Source organism: Fukomys damarensis, unplaced genomic scaffold (genome assembly GCF_012274545.1).
Source record: "Fukomys damarensis isolate Sample0158 unplaced genomic scaffold, DMR_v1.0_HiC HiC_scaffold_15, whole genome shotgun sequence".
Classification (NCBI taxonomy): Eukaryota; Metazoa; Chordata; class Mammalia; order Rodentia; family Bathyergidae; genus Fukomys; species Fukomys damarensis.
In genome coordinates, this window is record NW_022900927.1 from 21,486,542 (window position 1) to 21,504,933 (window position 18,392).

An 18,392-nucleotide genomic window follows, 5' to 3' on the forward strand; every position below is an offset into this window, starting at 1 on the left:
ACCAGAGAAACTATTCAGTATTTACACATGTGTGACTTATTTATTTCACTTAAGAGTATATCCTCAATATATATTTTCAATATTTTAATCACAGTAGAACACCCAATTCAGGTTTGAGTAATTAATATTGTGATTGTAGTATTTTTAAAAGAATACCACCAATAAATAAAGAAAACGAGGCATCCATAGCTAGGGTTCTCAAATTAGACCAACTTTAGAAAATAAATATAGTTTGTAATAGCTAAAACTTGGAAACAGCCCCTTTGCCCATCAGTTGGAGAGTGGATAAAGAAGATGTGGTTTTTCTATAAAATGAAATACTACTCAGTCATAAAGAATGAGAAATTAGATTCATTCATAGGAAAATGGATACATTTTGAGGCCATACTCCTAAGTGAAATAAATAGGACACACCTGTGCAAATACCGAATAGTTTCTCTGGTGTGAATAAACTATAATAGTACATAAGATCCTAGTGAGATAATTGACAATGTGAAATAGGAAGAAAAGGGCTAAAGGTGTAGGGAAAATGGGAAGGGTAGGGGAAAGGTAATAAGGGAAAGGAAAAAAAATGAGAAAATGAAAAAATGGAAATAAAATATTTGTAAATGGGAAGGGGAGGAGCGGGGTGAAGGGAGAGCAGGGACAAGGGGAAAAAATGAGAACCAAGACCCATCATGTAAAGGTACAAGATCCCAATAATGGAAGTAACTGTACTGTATACCTAAAATGTGCCAACAAACTCAATGAGGAAAAACAAAACAAAACAAAAGGAATCAGTCTATAGAGAACCTTAGGTTTCACTTCATTACATTGGCTCACAATGCTAAAAAATTGTTTTTTTTTTTTTCATTTTCTGCTCTGGTAACATTTCTAAAGTTTAGATAATGCTATAGGATCATTAGGTGCACTTTATCAAAATGCAAAAAGATGCTGGGCGTGGTGTGCATGCCTGTAATCCCAGCACCCAGGAGACTGAGGCAGGAGGATCACTGAGAGTTTGATGCCAGCCCCTGAACTAAGTAGGGAGACTCTGGCAAAAAAGAAAAGCCAAAGATATGTATACCTGAATGACAAGGAAAAATACAATCGTTTAAATAATTATTTTACTTAAAATCATATTTTTAATTCAATTCTACTGAAGCATGTAATTTTCTCATTACATATAACAGGAATTTTTTTCCTTCAGGTATAAAAATATCCCATTAAGCACTAACTTTTTAACGTATTTTCTTCTAGTCAAGATTTTCAGATCCAAGACAATGAAAAAAGCAATAACATGGTCTAACATATATATTTTTTGATAAACATTTATGAAATAGGATGTATAATTGCCAAAATATTCTTATTATATTTAAATATTATGTTCTTATCATCACCCAGAAAAATTAATACTGACAAACTGCTAGAGAATCTCTAAAGGAAGAATCTGACTCTTCCATATTCGTGGTTTAACTCGTAGGTGTATCTATACATGTCTATATAGAGATATATATAAATATATATAATACAATCAGAGATCTCATTTGTATGTCAGATAAATGACATTTGAAAAGAAAAGATGCAATGACTTAGTACAGTTTTTTTTTCTAAAAATCATTCAGAAAATGTTTCCAGTTAGTTTCAGGAGTATTCCAAGGTTACCAAAAAGAATTTCAGGGATTTGAGAACATCAATTAAGCATTTCGTTTCATTATTAATTTTCAGAATAATTAATAAAAAATTAATAAGATGAATAAATTTTTTTACTCATGATTATTTATAATGTACTTCTGTCACATATGAAACAAATGACTATTTTCCATGAAAAACACTATAAAACTAACAATAATATATTTTAAGATACATTTTCAAATATATGCAGCAAAAGTGATGGTTCAGTTTTATTATATTTTATTTTCACTTCTTTATTTTGTTTTTGGGGGATACCGGGGATCAAACTCCTGTCCTTGGGCTTGTGAGGTAGGTGGCGGCACCACTAAGCTAAATCCTCTGCCCAATTTCTTTAAATCTAATATACATAAATAAGTAAGCTGTGATGGTAACAGTTTCAAGCTTTAAATGACACAAAGAGGCCATTGCAGCACACATTCCATAAGTTCACTACCACTGAACTCGGTAACATAATTGAAATATAACTAAACATTAGGTTTACACTTTCAATGTACCACAGATATAGGATAGTATAACTTTGCATGATATATAAAATGCATTTTTTACATTTTATTTCATTTTCATGAGTTTATTGGTACATTTTAGGTATACGATACAGTTACATTCATCATTGGAACCTTGTACCTTTACATGACAGGTCTTGGTTCTCATTTTTTTCCCTTACCCCTGCCCTCCCTTCACCCCTTCCCCACTCCCCTATTTACAAAGACTTTATAAAACGTATTTCAAAGAAAATTATTTTACAGTCATGACTAACTAGAACTTTAAAATGATAAAGGCACATACTGAAAATTTAGCCTAAAGATTTTAAGATGTCTACAGGATAAAGAACATGATGAGGGATGGAAAAAAATTAATGAAAAGTAAAAAAAAATAATAACTCCTTTAGACTATTCTTGGGGAAAATAATTTAAAAAGCTCTAAAGATTAATATCAAACTATCAGAGCATGGAAAGTAAAAAGGAAAAGTAGGAAAGTATGCCATGGAAAAATCTTAATATTGCTGACACTTCTTTTTTCATTTCCTTTATGTAACAATATTTATTTTCTTGAGAAACTGACCATCCTGTGTATCATATTAACAAAGGCTTTTTTCACTTGTTGATTCCGCAAGGTATAGATGAAAGGGTTCAAAAGTGGTGCAACTGAGGTATTGAGAACTGAAATTGCTTTGGAAAAAGATATTCTTTGTTTCACTGATGGTTTCATATACATGAAGATGCAGCTGCCATAGGACAGGGATATCACGATCATGTGAGAAGAACACGTGGAAAAAGCCTTTTTCCGCTGACTCACTGAAGGGATTTTTAAAATTGTTAGGGTAATAAACGCATAGGACGTGACCACAATTAGCAGTGTGACCAAGAGTGTCATCAAAGCTGAGACGAACCCCATCATCTCCAGCAGGTGAGTGTCTGTGCAGGAGATCTGCAGGAGGGGAATGGTGTCACAGTAAAAGTGATCCAAAATGTTGGAGGCACAGAACTCAAGATTTAGGCCCAAGAGCAGTGGTGGAAAGATGACAAAAAATCCAGCAAGCCAACAACAGAGGACAAGCTGTATGCAGACTTTGGTGTTCATGATGGTTGTATAATGCAGGGGCTTACAGATGGCCACATAGCGGTCATAGGACATGGCTGCAAGCAAGTAAAACTCTGATGCTCCAAGTAGGAAGGCAAAAAACACTTGAGTTACACAGCAGGTGTAGGAAATGGTTTTGTCCCCTGTTGCCATAATAACTAGCAATTTAGGGATGCATGTAGTAGTATAAGAAATTTCTAGAAAAGAAAAATTCCGAAGGAAAAAGTACATGGGAGTCTTCAGGTGAATATCTACCAGTGTGAGAGTGATGATTATCAGATTGCCTGTGATGCTTAGCAAATAGGTAAGAAGCAAGAAGACAAATAGCACCACTTTTAATTCCGGGTCATCAGTCAAGCCTGCTAGGAGGAACACTGTCACCCTTGAACGGTTTCCCATTATGCTTCTTTGAATATACCAGGTCTGAATAGAAAAATAAATAAATAACGGGAATCTCTACAGAAAAAGAACAGCGATAACTAGTGTAGACGCTAATGCTAACAATAACAGAGACGCTTCGGAATAATGTTTGCACTTTCAGAGATTCGAGTCAAAGACTTAAAACATTAATTTGCAATTCTACTGGAGAATAATCTATATGTTGTTAGTAAGTGTTCCCCTTTTATGAATATTCTAGCGAGAAATTAACAAAAAAGAGAATGCATTTTTCTTGAGAAACACAGACTTCCTTATCATTTTCCTTAATTAACTTCTTTAATTGAATAAAACCACAGAAATTTGTATTAAAAATGTTACATCCGTTACTGGATACCCATCAGTCCATATTGTGCACTGAAAAAACAGCATTGCGTGCACACATACACACACACACACACACACACACACACACACACACGTTCCTGCTTAATACACGAGGTAGAACAACGTTATCATTTTAGTCAACTAATTAAGCTCAAATACCTGATTTCTGTCTCACTTACTTGCATGGCTGAGATTCAAAATCAAGCACTGGATATAATTTCATTTATTCCTCTTACATTATTTCTACTGGTTCAATCTCTTTTGCTGCACCCCTTCTTCCTCCCTGTGCCACAATACCAAATGAAAAAGAAGAGTCTGATAATGTCAGTGGGTGCAGTGAGCTACTGTAGTTTTCCTCCAAGGCTGTAGTTGTGAGGATGGACTAAGCAAAGAGAATAATGTGATAAGGGATACAAAAGCAAAGAGAATTATATAGCTAGAGGTTGAAGAACTTGTCTGCGGTGGGAGAAACAAAGACAAAGCTGTATAGAATCCTAGAGAGATAAGTATGACTTTTAGAGGTAGGATGAGCTTAATGAAAAAGTTAAAGTAAGGTTAAACATACATAAATTAGTATGTAAATATTATGAGGGGAAACATTCAATAATAAAATTTCTTTCAGTGTCTTCTAGTTCTTTTAGTTATCTTTTTGTTTGTTTTCTATAGAGACTGAAACATGAACGATCTCTAATTCAGTGGCCAAACATGAGTGTTTAGTAGATTTCACAAGCTCGATGAATCACAGAATAGTATTGACACAAAATTTTGGTGGCATATTTTTCCTATCCTAGGAGTATTCAAATGCCCGGCTAACATGCTTAAAATGATATTAAGATCCTAACAAAGAGATAATTCTTTATTCAGTACACAGTGAGACACCAAAATTAAGAAATAAAAATTATCTGTTTGCACTGCAAGTACACTGGAGGTCTCATATTAAGATTAATGATACTTCTGTGGAAAATTTCCTATCTTGGTATTATCATCATCAAACACAAAATAATTATGTTTGCATGATGGGCTTGGCATTACAGGGCAATGTTTTCTATCTTGGAGATATCAATATAATTATTTTTAACCTTAAAAACATTATTATTATTATTATTATTATTATTATTATTATTATTATTATTAAGAAAGCATACACATAAACTGGATGGACGTGGCACACATTTGTAATCTCAGCACTCTAGGAGGCTGAGGTAGGAGCCCCACCTGGCAATTTAGTGACTTAGTCCCTGTCTCAAAATAAGAAATAATAAAAGGCTCTACAGATTTAGCTCAGAGTGAAGGCCTTGGGCTTGATTCCTAGTATTAAAAAAAGAAGAAGAAGAAGAAGAAGAAGAAGAAGAAGAAGAAGAAGAAGAAGAAGAAGAAGAAGAAGAAGAAGAAGAAGAAGAAGAAGAAGAAGAAGAAGAAGAAGAAGAAGAAGAAGAAGAAGAAGAAGAAGAAGAAGAAGAAGAAGAAGAAGAAGAAGAAGAAGAAGAAGAAGAAGAAGAAGAAGAAGAAGAAGAAGAAGAAGAAGAAGAAGAAGAAGAAGAAGAAGAAGAAGAAGAAGAAGAAGAAGAAGAAGAAGAAGAAGAAGAAGAAGAAGAAGAAGAAGAAGAAGAAGAAGAAGAAGAAGAAGAAGAAGAAGAAGAAGAAGAAGAAGAAGAAGAAGAAGAAGAAGAAGAAGAAGAAGAAGAAGAAGAAGAAGAAGAAGAAGAAGAAGAAGAAGAAGAAGAAGAAGAAGAAGAAGAAGAAGAAGAAGAAGAAGAAGAAGAAGAAGAAGAAGAAGAAGAAGAAGAAGAAGAAGAAGAAGAAGAAGAAGAAGAAGAAGAAGAAGAAGAAGAAGAAGAAGAAGAAGAAGAAGAAGAAGAAGAAGAAGAAGAAGAAGAAGAAGAAGAAGAAGAAGAAGAAGAAGAAGAAGAAGAAGAAGAAGAAGAAGAAGAAGAAGAAGAAGAAGAAGAAGAAGAAGAAGAAGAAGAAGAAGAAGAAGAAGAAGAAGAAGAAGAAGAAGAAGAAGAAGAAGAAGAAGAAGAAGAAGAAGAAGAAGAAGAAGAAGAAGAAGAAGAAGAAGAAGAAGAAGAAGAAGAAGAAGAAGAAGAAGAAGAAGAAGAAGAAGAAGAAGAAGAAGAAGAAGAAGAAGAAGAAGAAGAAGAAGAAGAAGAAGAAGAAGAAGAAGAAGAAGAAGGAAGAACAGAAGGAAGGAGGAAAGGACAGAAGGAATGAAAGAACAAAGGAAGGAAGAAAGGAAAGAGGGACAGAGGGAAAGGAATGAGGGATTCATTTCAAATAATATCTGGAGAAATTTACAAAAGGAAATTTGATTATAAAATAGCTCGTGGAGAAAAAAATCAGAAGAGATATTCTTAAGAGAGAGCAGCTCAAAGAGAAATTAAATGAAGGGCACATGTATGACCTCTTTAAAGACAATAATAAAGTTCTGTTGTTAAGTCCATGTGCATTAATAATGTCAATAATGTAGACACATAGGAGAGAAAAAAGTCACTGTAAGTTTTTTTGGACATTTCTTTCAATTTTAGATAATTTTGAAGCAATCCGTTATAAAATTTGTCTCATTTACACAAACTACTATAATGACAACAGTAGGAAAGTCTGTATCTAAAATATATAAGCGAGAAATCTGTCATGTCCAAATATTCCTTTGTTCAACTACTACAACTGCATATCAGCTATCCCCAACTTACATTATAAAAAATAAATTTTATATTATAAGTTGGGACTATGAATCCAATTTGTTTAGTTTTGTTAGCTATTATGAATATCAGATACATTTACAAAGGAAAAACTTTTCAAATCCAAATTATCCTAGTATCCCATGGTTTTTATTTTTTCACTCATTTGTCATTAAGTCAAAGTCCAGAGGCTGAAAAAAAAAAAGACTAATAATGCCTTAGTAGCAAAAATGGAACAAATGTAAGTTATAATGCATCTAGAAGTAAATACTGTCTTTAATTTTTACAAATGTTAATTATTTTCATCTTAAAGCAGCATGCCCCAAAAAGTTTAAAATGCAAACATGTGTCTGAGACAAACATATGTATCATGCATCTCCCCTAAAGAGATACACACACAAGTTTATCTGGAGAAAATCTCTCGATCTCAGTATTTAATGCTTTTACTATCACATCGCTCTGAGCACACATAAACTCCATTGCACTCTCAATGATTTTCCTCCTACTGCCACAGTCTTTGGCTATTTTTATCTCACCTATAAGTGACACTCTTGGAAATGGTTTCATTACCTCATTGATGGAAGTTAGATTGCAAGTCCTCCATTTACTGTCATTTCCTTATTCATGTGCTGAATCCTTTTCTGTGGATTGCATAGACTGCCACATAAAATCAATCAAACCTGACCTTTGGGAGTGTTTATGCTTTCTGTACCCTAATGAAAATACCTAAAGATAATGAAGAATTCTCTTGAGAACAGGAGTGTCAAGAGCAGCATTTCCCAAAGGCTCACCAATTTTTATTTTGTACAAATGTTTTCCTCAGGTACTCTATATTTTCAAAAACAAAATTTACACTAGAAAGAAATTAGTTTAAATTATGTCACCAGAAAAATCAAAATAGATTTCCCTAATGCATGTGTGTATTTCCACGGCGAAAAGATGTTTACAGTTTTGGGGGGAAACGTCTAAAATATACATAATCATGCAGAGTATAGGTTAGCATTGCCCCCACCATCGCTTTGCAGCTGAGCGTCTTAGTTTAGGGCCCCAAATTCAGTAACCCCTTTGGATTGTTAGCTGCATGCAGTTGATCCGATCTTTCTACTTCCAGCCATCACCTGTGTACCACTGTCTGCCCATTCATGACTCTGAATGGAATGAGGAGGGTGTCTGGAGGTGTTTTTCCTGGGTGTGGACAGGCAGGTGTTGAAGTACTTCCCTGTCATCTCTGGTAGCCCAACAGAGTCCCTGGCACAGGATGCCTTACCCAACAGTCTGTTAAGTGTAAGGCTCTGGAAGCAGTTTGAGAGATCTACATGGGGAGTTCTCTTCTGAAGGAAAACTTCTGGAACAGTTATTAAACACAAAAGTCATCAATAATCCTTCTCATGTATTCTGAGATCTAAGGTATCCTGCCCTTAGGTAATAGGTTTTTCTCTACCCTTCTATAACCATGTTCATAGTGTCCATTCCAGTAGCCATGTTTTCATATGTTTTGTTTGTGTGTGTTTCTTATCATACCCTTGGGTCAGGTAAGTGAGGGATGTGACACTTTTAGAAATGTTAAGTAAAATTAAATTGAATCCCTTAGACCTCTTAATTCACTTTTTGCCTATGATGACAAAGTAACTGAAGCTGGGTGACTGATCTATGAAGGAGAAAGATGTATTTTGGCTAATGTTTCTGGAGGCAAGGAAACCAAGACCAGACAGCTGCAGCAGTTAAGGGACTCATGCAACTTCAGCAATGACAGAAAAAGGAAGGGCAAGTGGACTCTTGTGTAAAACTGCTCAAAGGATGAGGAACTCTAACGGCATTGATCTTACACAAAGGCATTTTTTTTTTCTTTCAGGACAGCCCTACCTCTGTGATCCAGACACCTCCCAGTAGGTCCAGCCCAGAATGCAAAGAGGAGTTAAAGTTGGGTTACAATCTTAAACAATAGCAGCTCCCCATGAACACATTATAGGCTAGAAGGCATCAAGTAGACTGGTTTCAACTTGCTAATAGAGGGGAAAAGATGCATTATTTCCAGGATCAACAAGAAGGAATCTTGAACTTTCAAAGTAGGTTTATGTTATGCCCTGTTTTTTTGTTGTGTTTATCATTACCCAGGAAGAAGATTGGAGAAATTCCTTTCTGTAGAGAGCTGTGTTCTTCAACTACACTGCTTCCCCTAGAGGCATGTTCAGGAAGAAAGAAGTATGGTGGAGGTTACTAGTCCAATGCTGCACAGCTTGTATAGCAAAAGCTGTCAAATGCAGATGCTTTGTGGAGCTGAACCCAAGACTGTAACTAGTTACAAGGACCATAATTGCATAATTCACTCTACCAAAGTCGTGGAAATCACTGTTATGCTTCTTTTCTGTATAAATTTGTCTCTTCAAAAATTTAATATATAAATGGAACCATGTAGTATATGATCTTCTAACTTTGTATTTTTATTTTGCCATATACATTATATAATCATCATTTATATCTCTACACAATTAATAATTTCATTTATTGTTAAATAGAATACCACAGTATTTAACTCTTCACTTATTAGAGCACCTGCATTCTTTTCTTATTTTGTAATTGTGAATACATCATTTTCCTATAAGGGCTTGCTTGTGCAAACATGAGTTTTCAAAAAATTGGTAAATAAAAACAAGTGTGATTTGGGGATTATATGCAAAGACTTGATTTAGCTCTGCATAAGATTGCCAAATTACCCTTGAGAGACTCTATCATGTTGAATTTTATCCAGGTAAGAATGAGAATTTCAAATAGTAAATTTTAAGCTATATTTTTCTTTCCTTCCATTTTGGCCAATATATTTTATGCTCAGTTTTTAAGCCAACATTTAGGATTATTAGGCCTTCTTGGAGTATGGCTCCTTTATCATAATGATTTCCCATTTTTATCCCTGATAATTTTCCTTTTTCTCAAGTATTATTATGTGAAATAAGTACATTTAGTTTTATTTTTTTTATTTCACCATCTATGCTTTTGACCTATATGTCCACATATGTAAAGGAGAGTTAGTTCAACACAAAGAAATGACATCTGCTTAAGTAATGGATATGCTAAGCATACTGGGCTCATCATTAAACATTTTATACTTGTATTGAAAATTATATTGTGTGTTATAATATGTATAATTATATCAATTAAAATATATAGATTTCAAATTACTTCTAAAAATAAACATTAAAATGGATTTAATGGCAATGATTTATAGTAGTTTCCTGATTGTTTAAAAAAAATCCCTTTGTGACAAGCTTTTTCTTTTAATTAATGTATTCAGACCTTTCACATTTGCCATGACTTACAGTATTATGCCCTTGGATTAATATCTACCATGTTTGTAAAAGTATTTTGCTAATTAGATTTTTTAGGGCAGGTTCACTAGTTACCATTCTGAAGATAAGTCTCCTACTTTTGGAGAGTAGCAAAAGTCATCCATGCCAACCACAATTAACAGGAATCCATATATTTATGCCCACTGCATGCTGAAATGCTAGATCCTGAAGTTACCCACTTATATGAGTCTGGTAAGAAAGAACACACTCACAGACAGCAACTATGTGAAATGGGCTTATTACTTACATATAGGCAGCAGGGGACAGGAGAAGCCTTGAGTCCATTGTCAGCCAATCTTGCAAAATTTAAAAAGGTACTCAGGATGGATACTCTTGTCTGCATGCTGCCCACTTTGTACAATAGCTGAGAGACCCCAAAGGACAGTCTGCATTGGGTCATGTGCCTCAACTGTCAAAAAGCATTACTGGTCAAAGGTTTGAAAGACATGCTGCTTAAGGGGAGAGGGAACATGACCCTGTATGTCCTAGAAATTCCCTCCCTATCATAAGATATTTCATTATTGGTTACAATTATTTTTCATCTTTGCACTTCAGTCTTTAAAGTTTATATGAACCTTTTTTTAAGTACACAGATTCTTTCATGATTCATGTCTAGTGGATTCATGATCAGTTTATCATTAGCATTATTTAGTATTTATTAGCATTACAAATAGACTGTTTTTAATTTCAAGTATATATTTACTTTTAGAATTTTTGTTTCTGTGATTAGAATATTCTCCAATGTTTACAACTTGTATTATCATATGATTTATCATGTCTGTTATTTAAAATTGCTTACCTAATAATTTTAATGTCTATGTCCTGTGTCTGATTTTGATAATTACCATCTCCTTTTGTACTGCTTTCCTTTGTACTTTTGTCATGCTTATAATTTTTGGAAAGCCAAGTAACATAAAAAAAGAACGAGATAAACACCTCCTTAGTGTAAGGGTTTTTGTTAGGTTTGCTGAAGGTTGAGATGTATATAATGATTCCTGTAATTTTAAGGAGACAGAAGATTCCATTTCCACTAGTCTCCTTTCATATTTTTTGAGTTTGTGTTGTGTAGGATGTGAACCCTTGAGAAGAGTGTATGATTCATGGCTTTTTTCACCTTTGGTTCAGTGCTGTTATACAGGATTCCTGATGGTGTGGGGGTATGAAGAGGGAAGGCAAAGTGTTTTCTAGTCTTGCAAATAAGTCTTGGCCTTTTACTGAGCCTGTGTCCCTGCACTGTTGTAGGGAACAGGGAAAAGGGATGTTACTAAAACTCCTGTAGTAAGTCCTAGTCTCCTGTGTACCAGGACAGCCCAAGAACAATTCATGAATTAAGACAAAAAATGAGATTTAGAGAAGAAGCTGAGCTTTGGGCCTGATTAATGCTTCCCTGGGCAACAAAGACAAAAGGCCCCAAGCTTGCCACACTTATATTCAGAAGTAAGGAATGTGAACTGGTGACTCAGAGGGCAGTGGCAGTGATAGTACTAGGACAATGAAGAACTAAGAATGTGAAGATTTTGTTTCGGCCCAGGATGTCTTCAGCTGGTGTAATCCTGCCTGGAGCATCACAGCATCACTGGGGCATTGAGGTTTTATCTGTGACCCAGGCAAGAATGAACTAATGTCTAGACATGGAATAGCTGGCCTGTAGGCAGGAAAATTAGACCTAATCATAATTTTAATTTTGAAATGGTTTTTCAAAAAAGTTATGTAGAATCCTTCTGACAGGTTGTGACTTTTAATGTTCTTTCTTCAGTGTTATTTCTTTCTTCCCAAAACAGTGCTTTTTTCCTGGCTGCAATGTTCCAGTCTATCTCCCTGCTATATACATTTTTAATAAATGTTTTTTAATCTTATTCTCTTAGGTAAGATAAGTAGACGACAGGTGATAGAGTGAGTGCATATGTATCTTTTTTTATTAAAGACTGCAAACATACATGACAACAAGAAATGAAGATACTAAATAAAAATTTCAAATATAAATATATATGACAGCAAATAAAGGATATGAAATAAAAATTTATGCAACACAGACCGATAATCCAAATACATTATTAGTTTGATATGATCTTCAACATTATATGTACTTTCTCATTTTCTTTTTATATAATATTTTTGAAATAATGTATTTACAAGTAAAACAAAGTTACATATTATAGTTGAGAAACTGTCCTCAAAATTTTATGATTTATAAACTCCTTGGTTTTATTAATTTGATAAATATCATATGCTTGTTGATTGTATCACTTACATTTTCTAACAAAACTTCCCACAAAAAAGAAATATACTTACATTTGAAATCCAAAAACAACTGAGTTCACATTTTTAAGATCAGATTTTTCTGTTTCTGTTCTATTATATCCCATACTTATTTTTATTTGTTTTATAAGCATTATGATAGAATTTAACACCAATACATATGTAATATTCTTCCCAAACAAATGACTATGAATTAAATCAAGCATGTAATTTAGAGAAATCATAAGGTTGGCAGAGAAACTATCGATATGCCAAATGTGCAAAATTCTACCACATTCATGACCCTGTTTCTCATTTAACAGTGCACACGTATGTGTAAAAACATACCCCCACACATATATATGATGCATATTTTCTACAATACAATATATACTTTGGTATAATAAAACAGTGCACTGATGTGTGGAATGTTTGTGATTTGTGTGATTTGAGAAAAACAAATATCATCTTTGAGGCAGTTGGAGAATTTGTAATATGTCGTATGTATCTTTAAAAGGAGCAAAAAGTTTCCTTCACAAGAGATGGATTCTGCCTAGTGATTTCATTTCCCATTATAGCACCTGCCCAATTTATGAGGGGGTATCTCTCCAATAATCACATGAAAAACCTTTGTAATTCCTTAAGGTTTCTTTACAACATTTCATAACCATTTTGCAGGATATATCGGTCTAGGCTGGAGGTTTTTTTCTTTCTTTTAGGGATTGAATTAGTTCGCTCCAGGCTCTCCTTGACTTGAGGGTTTATGATGATATGCCTGCTGTGATTTTGATGGGCTTTCCTTTGCATCTGATTTATTTCTTTTCTCTAACTACGTGTAGTACTTTTTTCTTCTGTTGAGTTTCTGGGAACTTGATTATTATATGTGTATGTATAGATTTCTTTTCATTATGGCTAGTTGGAGTCATATGAGCCTCAATTATCTGTATTCAAATTCTTTTTGCTGTGTTTGGGAGTTTTCTATCATTAATTCTGTGAACAGTTTTTTTATGTCATTTGTAATTTCTCCTGCTTTTTCATTTACTCCTATCAGTCTTATATTATTCTTTTTTGTATCATGTAGGACGTGTTGCACTGATTTCTCATGTTCCCTTATTATTTTTAAGAGATCCATCCTTTCATTATAACTGATCTCCAACCTGTCTTCTATATCTAATATCCTGTCTTCAGATTGGCTCAGTTTGTTTTGTATACTTTCAATAGAGTTTTTAATCTCCTGGATATCTGTTTGAATCTGTTTCCTTGATTCCATTTCTTATGTTGGGCCTTCATGATTTCCATTTCTTTCCTATGCAGGGCATTCATGGCTTCTATCATGGGCCTAAACTCATGTTTGTTTGTTTTTGTTTTTTTTTTTATTGAGTTTATTGGTACATTTAGGGATACAGTACAGTTACATTCATTGTTTTTTTAAAAAATCTGTTTCTGTTCTAGAGTTTCTAATCATGTCATTCATTGTGTTCACCATCTCTGTAGCTATCTGGGAAATGATTTCTGTTTTGAATTTTTCTAGAGCCTCATTAATCTGTCTTTGTTTTTGTTTTTCATGTGCTATCAGTTCAGGGTGTCCAGGTGGTTGATTATCAGACTTTTCCACCTCATTTCCCCCAGAATTTTCCTTTAGTAAGTGGGAAGTCTGTGTTTGTGCTTGAGACTTGTTTGAATCTCTTCCCATTTCTATTTTTGTTGTTAGTACTGTCCTTGGTTTGATACCTGGGTTAATACTTTGATCTTCCTGTTATAGCTTGTCTTTAGGTTTTGAGTCTCTAATAACTCTGAGGCAATCTCTTTTTCATTATACCAGGAAGGACAACTGATTAGATCAATCACAACATCTTAGCCCAAGTGATACATTCAGCAGTACAAAAACATCAAGCACAGCTTACAAAATGACAATTTGTTGTAGTTATTAATCTATCACCTTTAACTGTGTGAATTAAATCAAAATCATTAAAATGCATATATGAACAATAGCTATGCCTTAGTTAATTTTTTGTGGCTGGATTAAAATACACATAATCCACAACTCTTAAAGGAGAAGTATATTTTGGCTCATATTTTTGACTCATGGTTGGCTGCCTCCAAGCAGAAATGGCATGATGGAAAGTCCTGCTAGAGATAGCTGTTCACCATATTGTGACCAGGAAGCAGAAAGCATGAAGGGAGATGCCAAGGAAGGAGATATACTCTTGAAGCTCACACCCTACCAACTCATTTCTTCCCACCAGGCCTCACCTCCCCATAGCAGATTCATCTCTAAACCCATGATTGAAATCTCTTTCCAAAAATCTTTTGTCTGAATACATGAGAGATATTCTAGATCTAAACCATGACATTCTGACCCTAACTCCAAATAAACTCTTGTGAATCTCTTTATGCAAAATACATTTAGTCCATCTCTGAATAGCCAGTTTTAACGAGTCCACCATTTTAAAAAATTTCACGTTAAAGTGTTTTCTTCGACTCAAGGCAAACAATTAGCTGTGAATCCCTGTAAAAATATAACAGAATATTAAACAATGATGATATAAGATAAGTCTTCCCATCACAAAAAAGAGAAATTGAGGAATAGACATAAATGGTATCAAAGCAAGACTGAAATACAACAGGGAAAACATTAAATTCTATAATTCTGTGTCCAGAATCTGCAAAACATAGTGGCAAGATGTGACCTCCAAGGGCTTGTGTGGCCTATGCTACTGCATTGCTGGTAGAAACCCTCATGGCCTCCCTTGTGGTTTGACTCTTGTCACTTCTTGTGGCTTTCCTCAGACATTCCACATTCCTAAGCATTTCCTGGGTCTCCACTGCACTTTTGGCAGTTTTTTTACTGTCATTAAAAGATCATTTTGTTTGCTTGCTTGTTTATGAAGGTATAGATAGATGGATTAACAAAGAAGAAACAGATGCAGCAAGCCCATGTACTCCTTTATAGTTGTCCACCTGCTCTTGGACCATGGCCTTATATAGATAAAAATGCAGTTGCCATAGGTGCTAGAAACAACAATCATATGAGAAAAAATAGATATTTATTTTTGCTGAGCAGAAGGGATTCTGAGAATTGTACTGCGGACACAGATATAAGGGTCACACTATCATATGATAATGAAAGTCACCTGCAGAGATAATAACAGTTTGCTCTAGAAACCAAGTATTTGACTGACATCTTAAAATGAAGAGATGCATCTTAGCCAAAATGATCAATGTACAGAGTCATATAATTCCATCTGGAAGATGGAGAGGGTTGCAGACAGGCACAGCAGTGAAAGAACATGACAACCAAGAGAAAAGAGTCTGGCCTCTAAGATCCCAATAAAAAATATCCAAATGGTACAAGCATTATAAGTTATGATATTGTTCCTAGCCAATGTATTGCATAGGAATCTGGAAATACAGACTGATATGATATTTTTAAAGACATTTTGAAGAAAATATACATAGGTGTTTTAAGATGAGAACCCATCAGGGTGAGAATAATAATAGTTAAATTAACAGTTATGCTAAAAAATATGGCATAATTAAAAAGACAAAAACTATAATGCACAGCTGTGGATCATCTATACATCCTAACAATATTAATGTTGTTATTATTATGTGATTTCTCAAAATAACTTTCGACGATTTAGGCAACCTGCATGTAAAATGTCAAAGTATCTAAAGAGAAGAAAAAAATTAAAAACTAAAAAAGAATGAAGGTTTAATAGTGGGAATCTATTTGAGAAAAATCTACTCCCTTACTTTCTATTATCAATCTCTTATTTTGCTCTTTACTTTCTATTGTTTTGTCATATAAGAGAAACCATATATTTATACTTGTGCAACTGTTTTATTTCATTTAACATTATAGTCTCAAGATGCAACCTTTTTCTACAAAAGAAACCTGCATTTTATCTTTAATGATAGAGCAGTACACCATTGTTTATAAATGCCACATTTTCTTTGTCCATTCATCTGTTGATGTGCATATAGGCTGCTTCCAAGATTGAGCTATTATGAATTGTTCTGCTATAAATATGAGAATGCAAATATCACTGCAATAAGACATCTTTAAATCTGTTAAGAAGATACCTAGAAGAGGAATCGTTGAGGAAGAGGAAGAGGGAAGGGATGGTAGAAGAAGGGGAAGAAAAAATAGTTAAGATGAGTTATGTACAGGTACCAACTCACCGCAAGGAATGTAAACATTACTACATACATGTACTAATAAAAAATTTAAGATAATCTGTTTAAAAAATGAAATAAATCTTAAGCATGCCAAAGGAACCAGCGGTAAGGACCAGAAATAAATGAAGCTGAAACAAAAGTAAGTAAATTTTTTTTTTTTTTTTTTTTTTTTTTTTTTTTTTTGGTACCAGGGATTGAACTCAAGACTTGCACTTACTAGGCAGGTATGGCTCCACTGAGCTACATTCCCAGCCCCTCAAAATACAGTTTTAGAAAAGATCAATAACATTGGCTTCTAATGAGGCTGACAAAGGAAAACAAAAAGAAAAAACAAACCCATCAAGAGTAAGAAAGTACACATATTAGCAAGAACAAGGATTAAACAGAGGACAGTAAATCAAAACTCCAGTTACATATTTCACCTAATTAGAATGGCTGTTATGAAAAAATACTGGTGAAAACATAAAATAAATTTTCTTTCTTTTTTCTTTATAGTCACTAGTGAAAGTAAAATAGTAATTTATACATCAAATAAACCAAACACAACGTCTAACTAATGAACCTGGGAATTAAGATACGTATTTTGGACAATGGCAATTCATTAACAGCACCAAGGTCAAGAAGCATTATCAACATAGTAAATCATTCCCCAAAACTCATGATTCAAATAAATTTATTTTTCATTGCATTAATTTTAAATTTTCAGTGAATAATTATCAATCAAATTTTTTCTCATGTTTATTAGCAATTAATTCTTATTGAATAAAATATTATAATTTAGCTATTTGGAGACTTAAATATTTGTGGAATTTTTCTCTTTTCTAAGACATTTGTATGCCCTTAATATCCTTAGTTGTTAGTCTTTTAGATTAGAAATACTATGTCACAATTTGATATTTAATATTAGTTATGATACTATTGCTATATAGAAAAATTTGGTTAATATGCCAAGATACATTCTTCTATTATATTTGAATTTTATAGCACTATTAGAACACATCTACTGAACTAGATTTCACACATTTGCTTATATTTTCTCCCAATAATTTTACACTTACATCTGCATTTTGCATGGATTATGATTTGGCATAAGTTATGAGTTTTCATTGTGATTAGCCATTTCTAATATGACTTAATAAATAAATAACTATAGTATTGTGCTTTTGTCTCATTTTGAATATGGTTTTAGAATTTGTCACTTGTAAAGGAAAAAACAAGAGCCTTAGTCAGCCTTAAAATCCAGAAAGAAGGGAGTCATACTGTCCAAAGCCAGAGAGAAGATAACTTTTCCTGTTTCAATTTCATTCCATATTTATAATATTTATATTTTCACTGAATGAGAAAAAAGAAAAGAGAAAAGAGAAAGAATTCCTGGTTTTTAATTTTGGATTACTAGATTTCTAATTAGGGAATTATTATTATTAACCATTAGGGAAAAGAGTAAAATATTTTTGACCAGTGGAACTCAATTTTTTTTAGAGGAGGAAGTTATTGTCAAGGAAACATGGAGGAACAATAAAAGGGAACTTGTTGGGGAGGTGATATAAGAAAGGTGATTGAGCTTCTTGTGTTAAGGAACTCAGAAACAAAATGAAAGCTTATCCAAGGAATGATGCCAGCAAAAAGGGACAACTGGGCAAATGTGGACTAAACTGAGAATCACATGGAAAACAGAGTCATGTATTAAAACTGATAGAATAAGAAAAGATTTATAACATTCATACAAATATATTTCATTAAATTTCAGAATGAATGAAAACATTACATACATGCTTTTCTTGAAAGAGTAGGGAGTTTGATAGAAGTGGGAATAGGATGAAATATGAAATATCTAGAAGTTTAATCTGGTAGTATTGTAGAAAGGAAAAAAATGAAATGTTAGAAACCATGGTAAAGTACCTTTGTAATTTGTCTTTCATTTTCATTTGACTTA

General features: G+C 33.6%; 1 protein-coding gene across 1 annotated transcript; it reads right to left on the bottom strand.

Moving 5' to 3' along the window:
* Positions 1-2,715: 2,715 nt before the first annotated feature.
* Positions 2,716-8,881, bottom strand: LOC104876628 (olfactory receptor 6C74). The gene is made up of 2 exons (XM_010644814.2): positions 8,862-8,881; positions 2,716-3,661 (listed from the first exon to the last, which is right to left on the bottom strand). The coding sequence occupies exons 1-2, from the start codon at positions 8,879-8,881 to the stop codon at positions 2,716-2,718; spliced, it is 966 nt and encodes a 321-aa protein (XP_010643116.2).
* Positions 8,882-18,392: the final 9,511 nt, after the last annotated feature.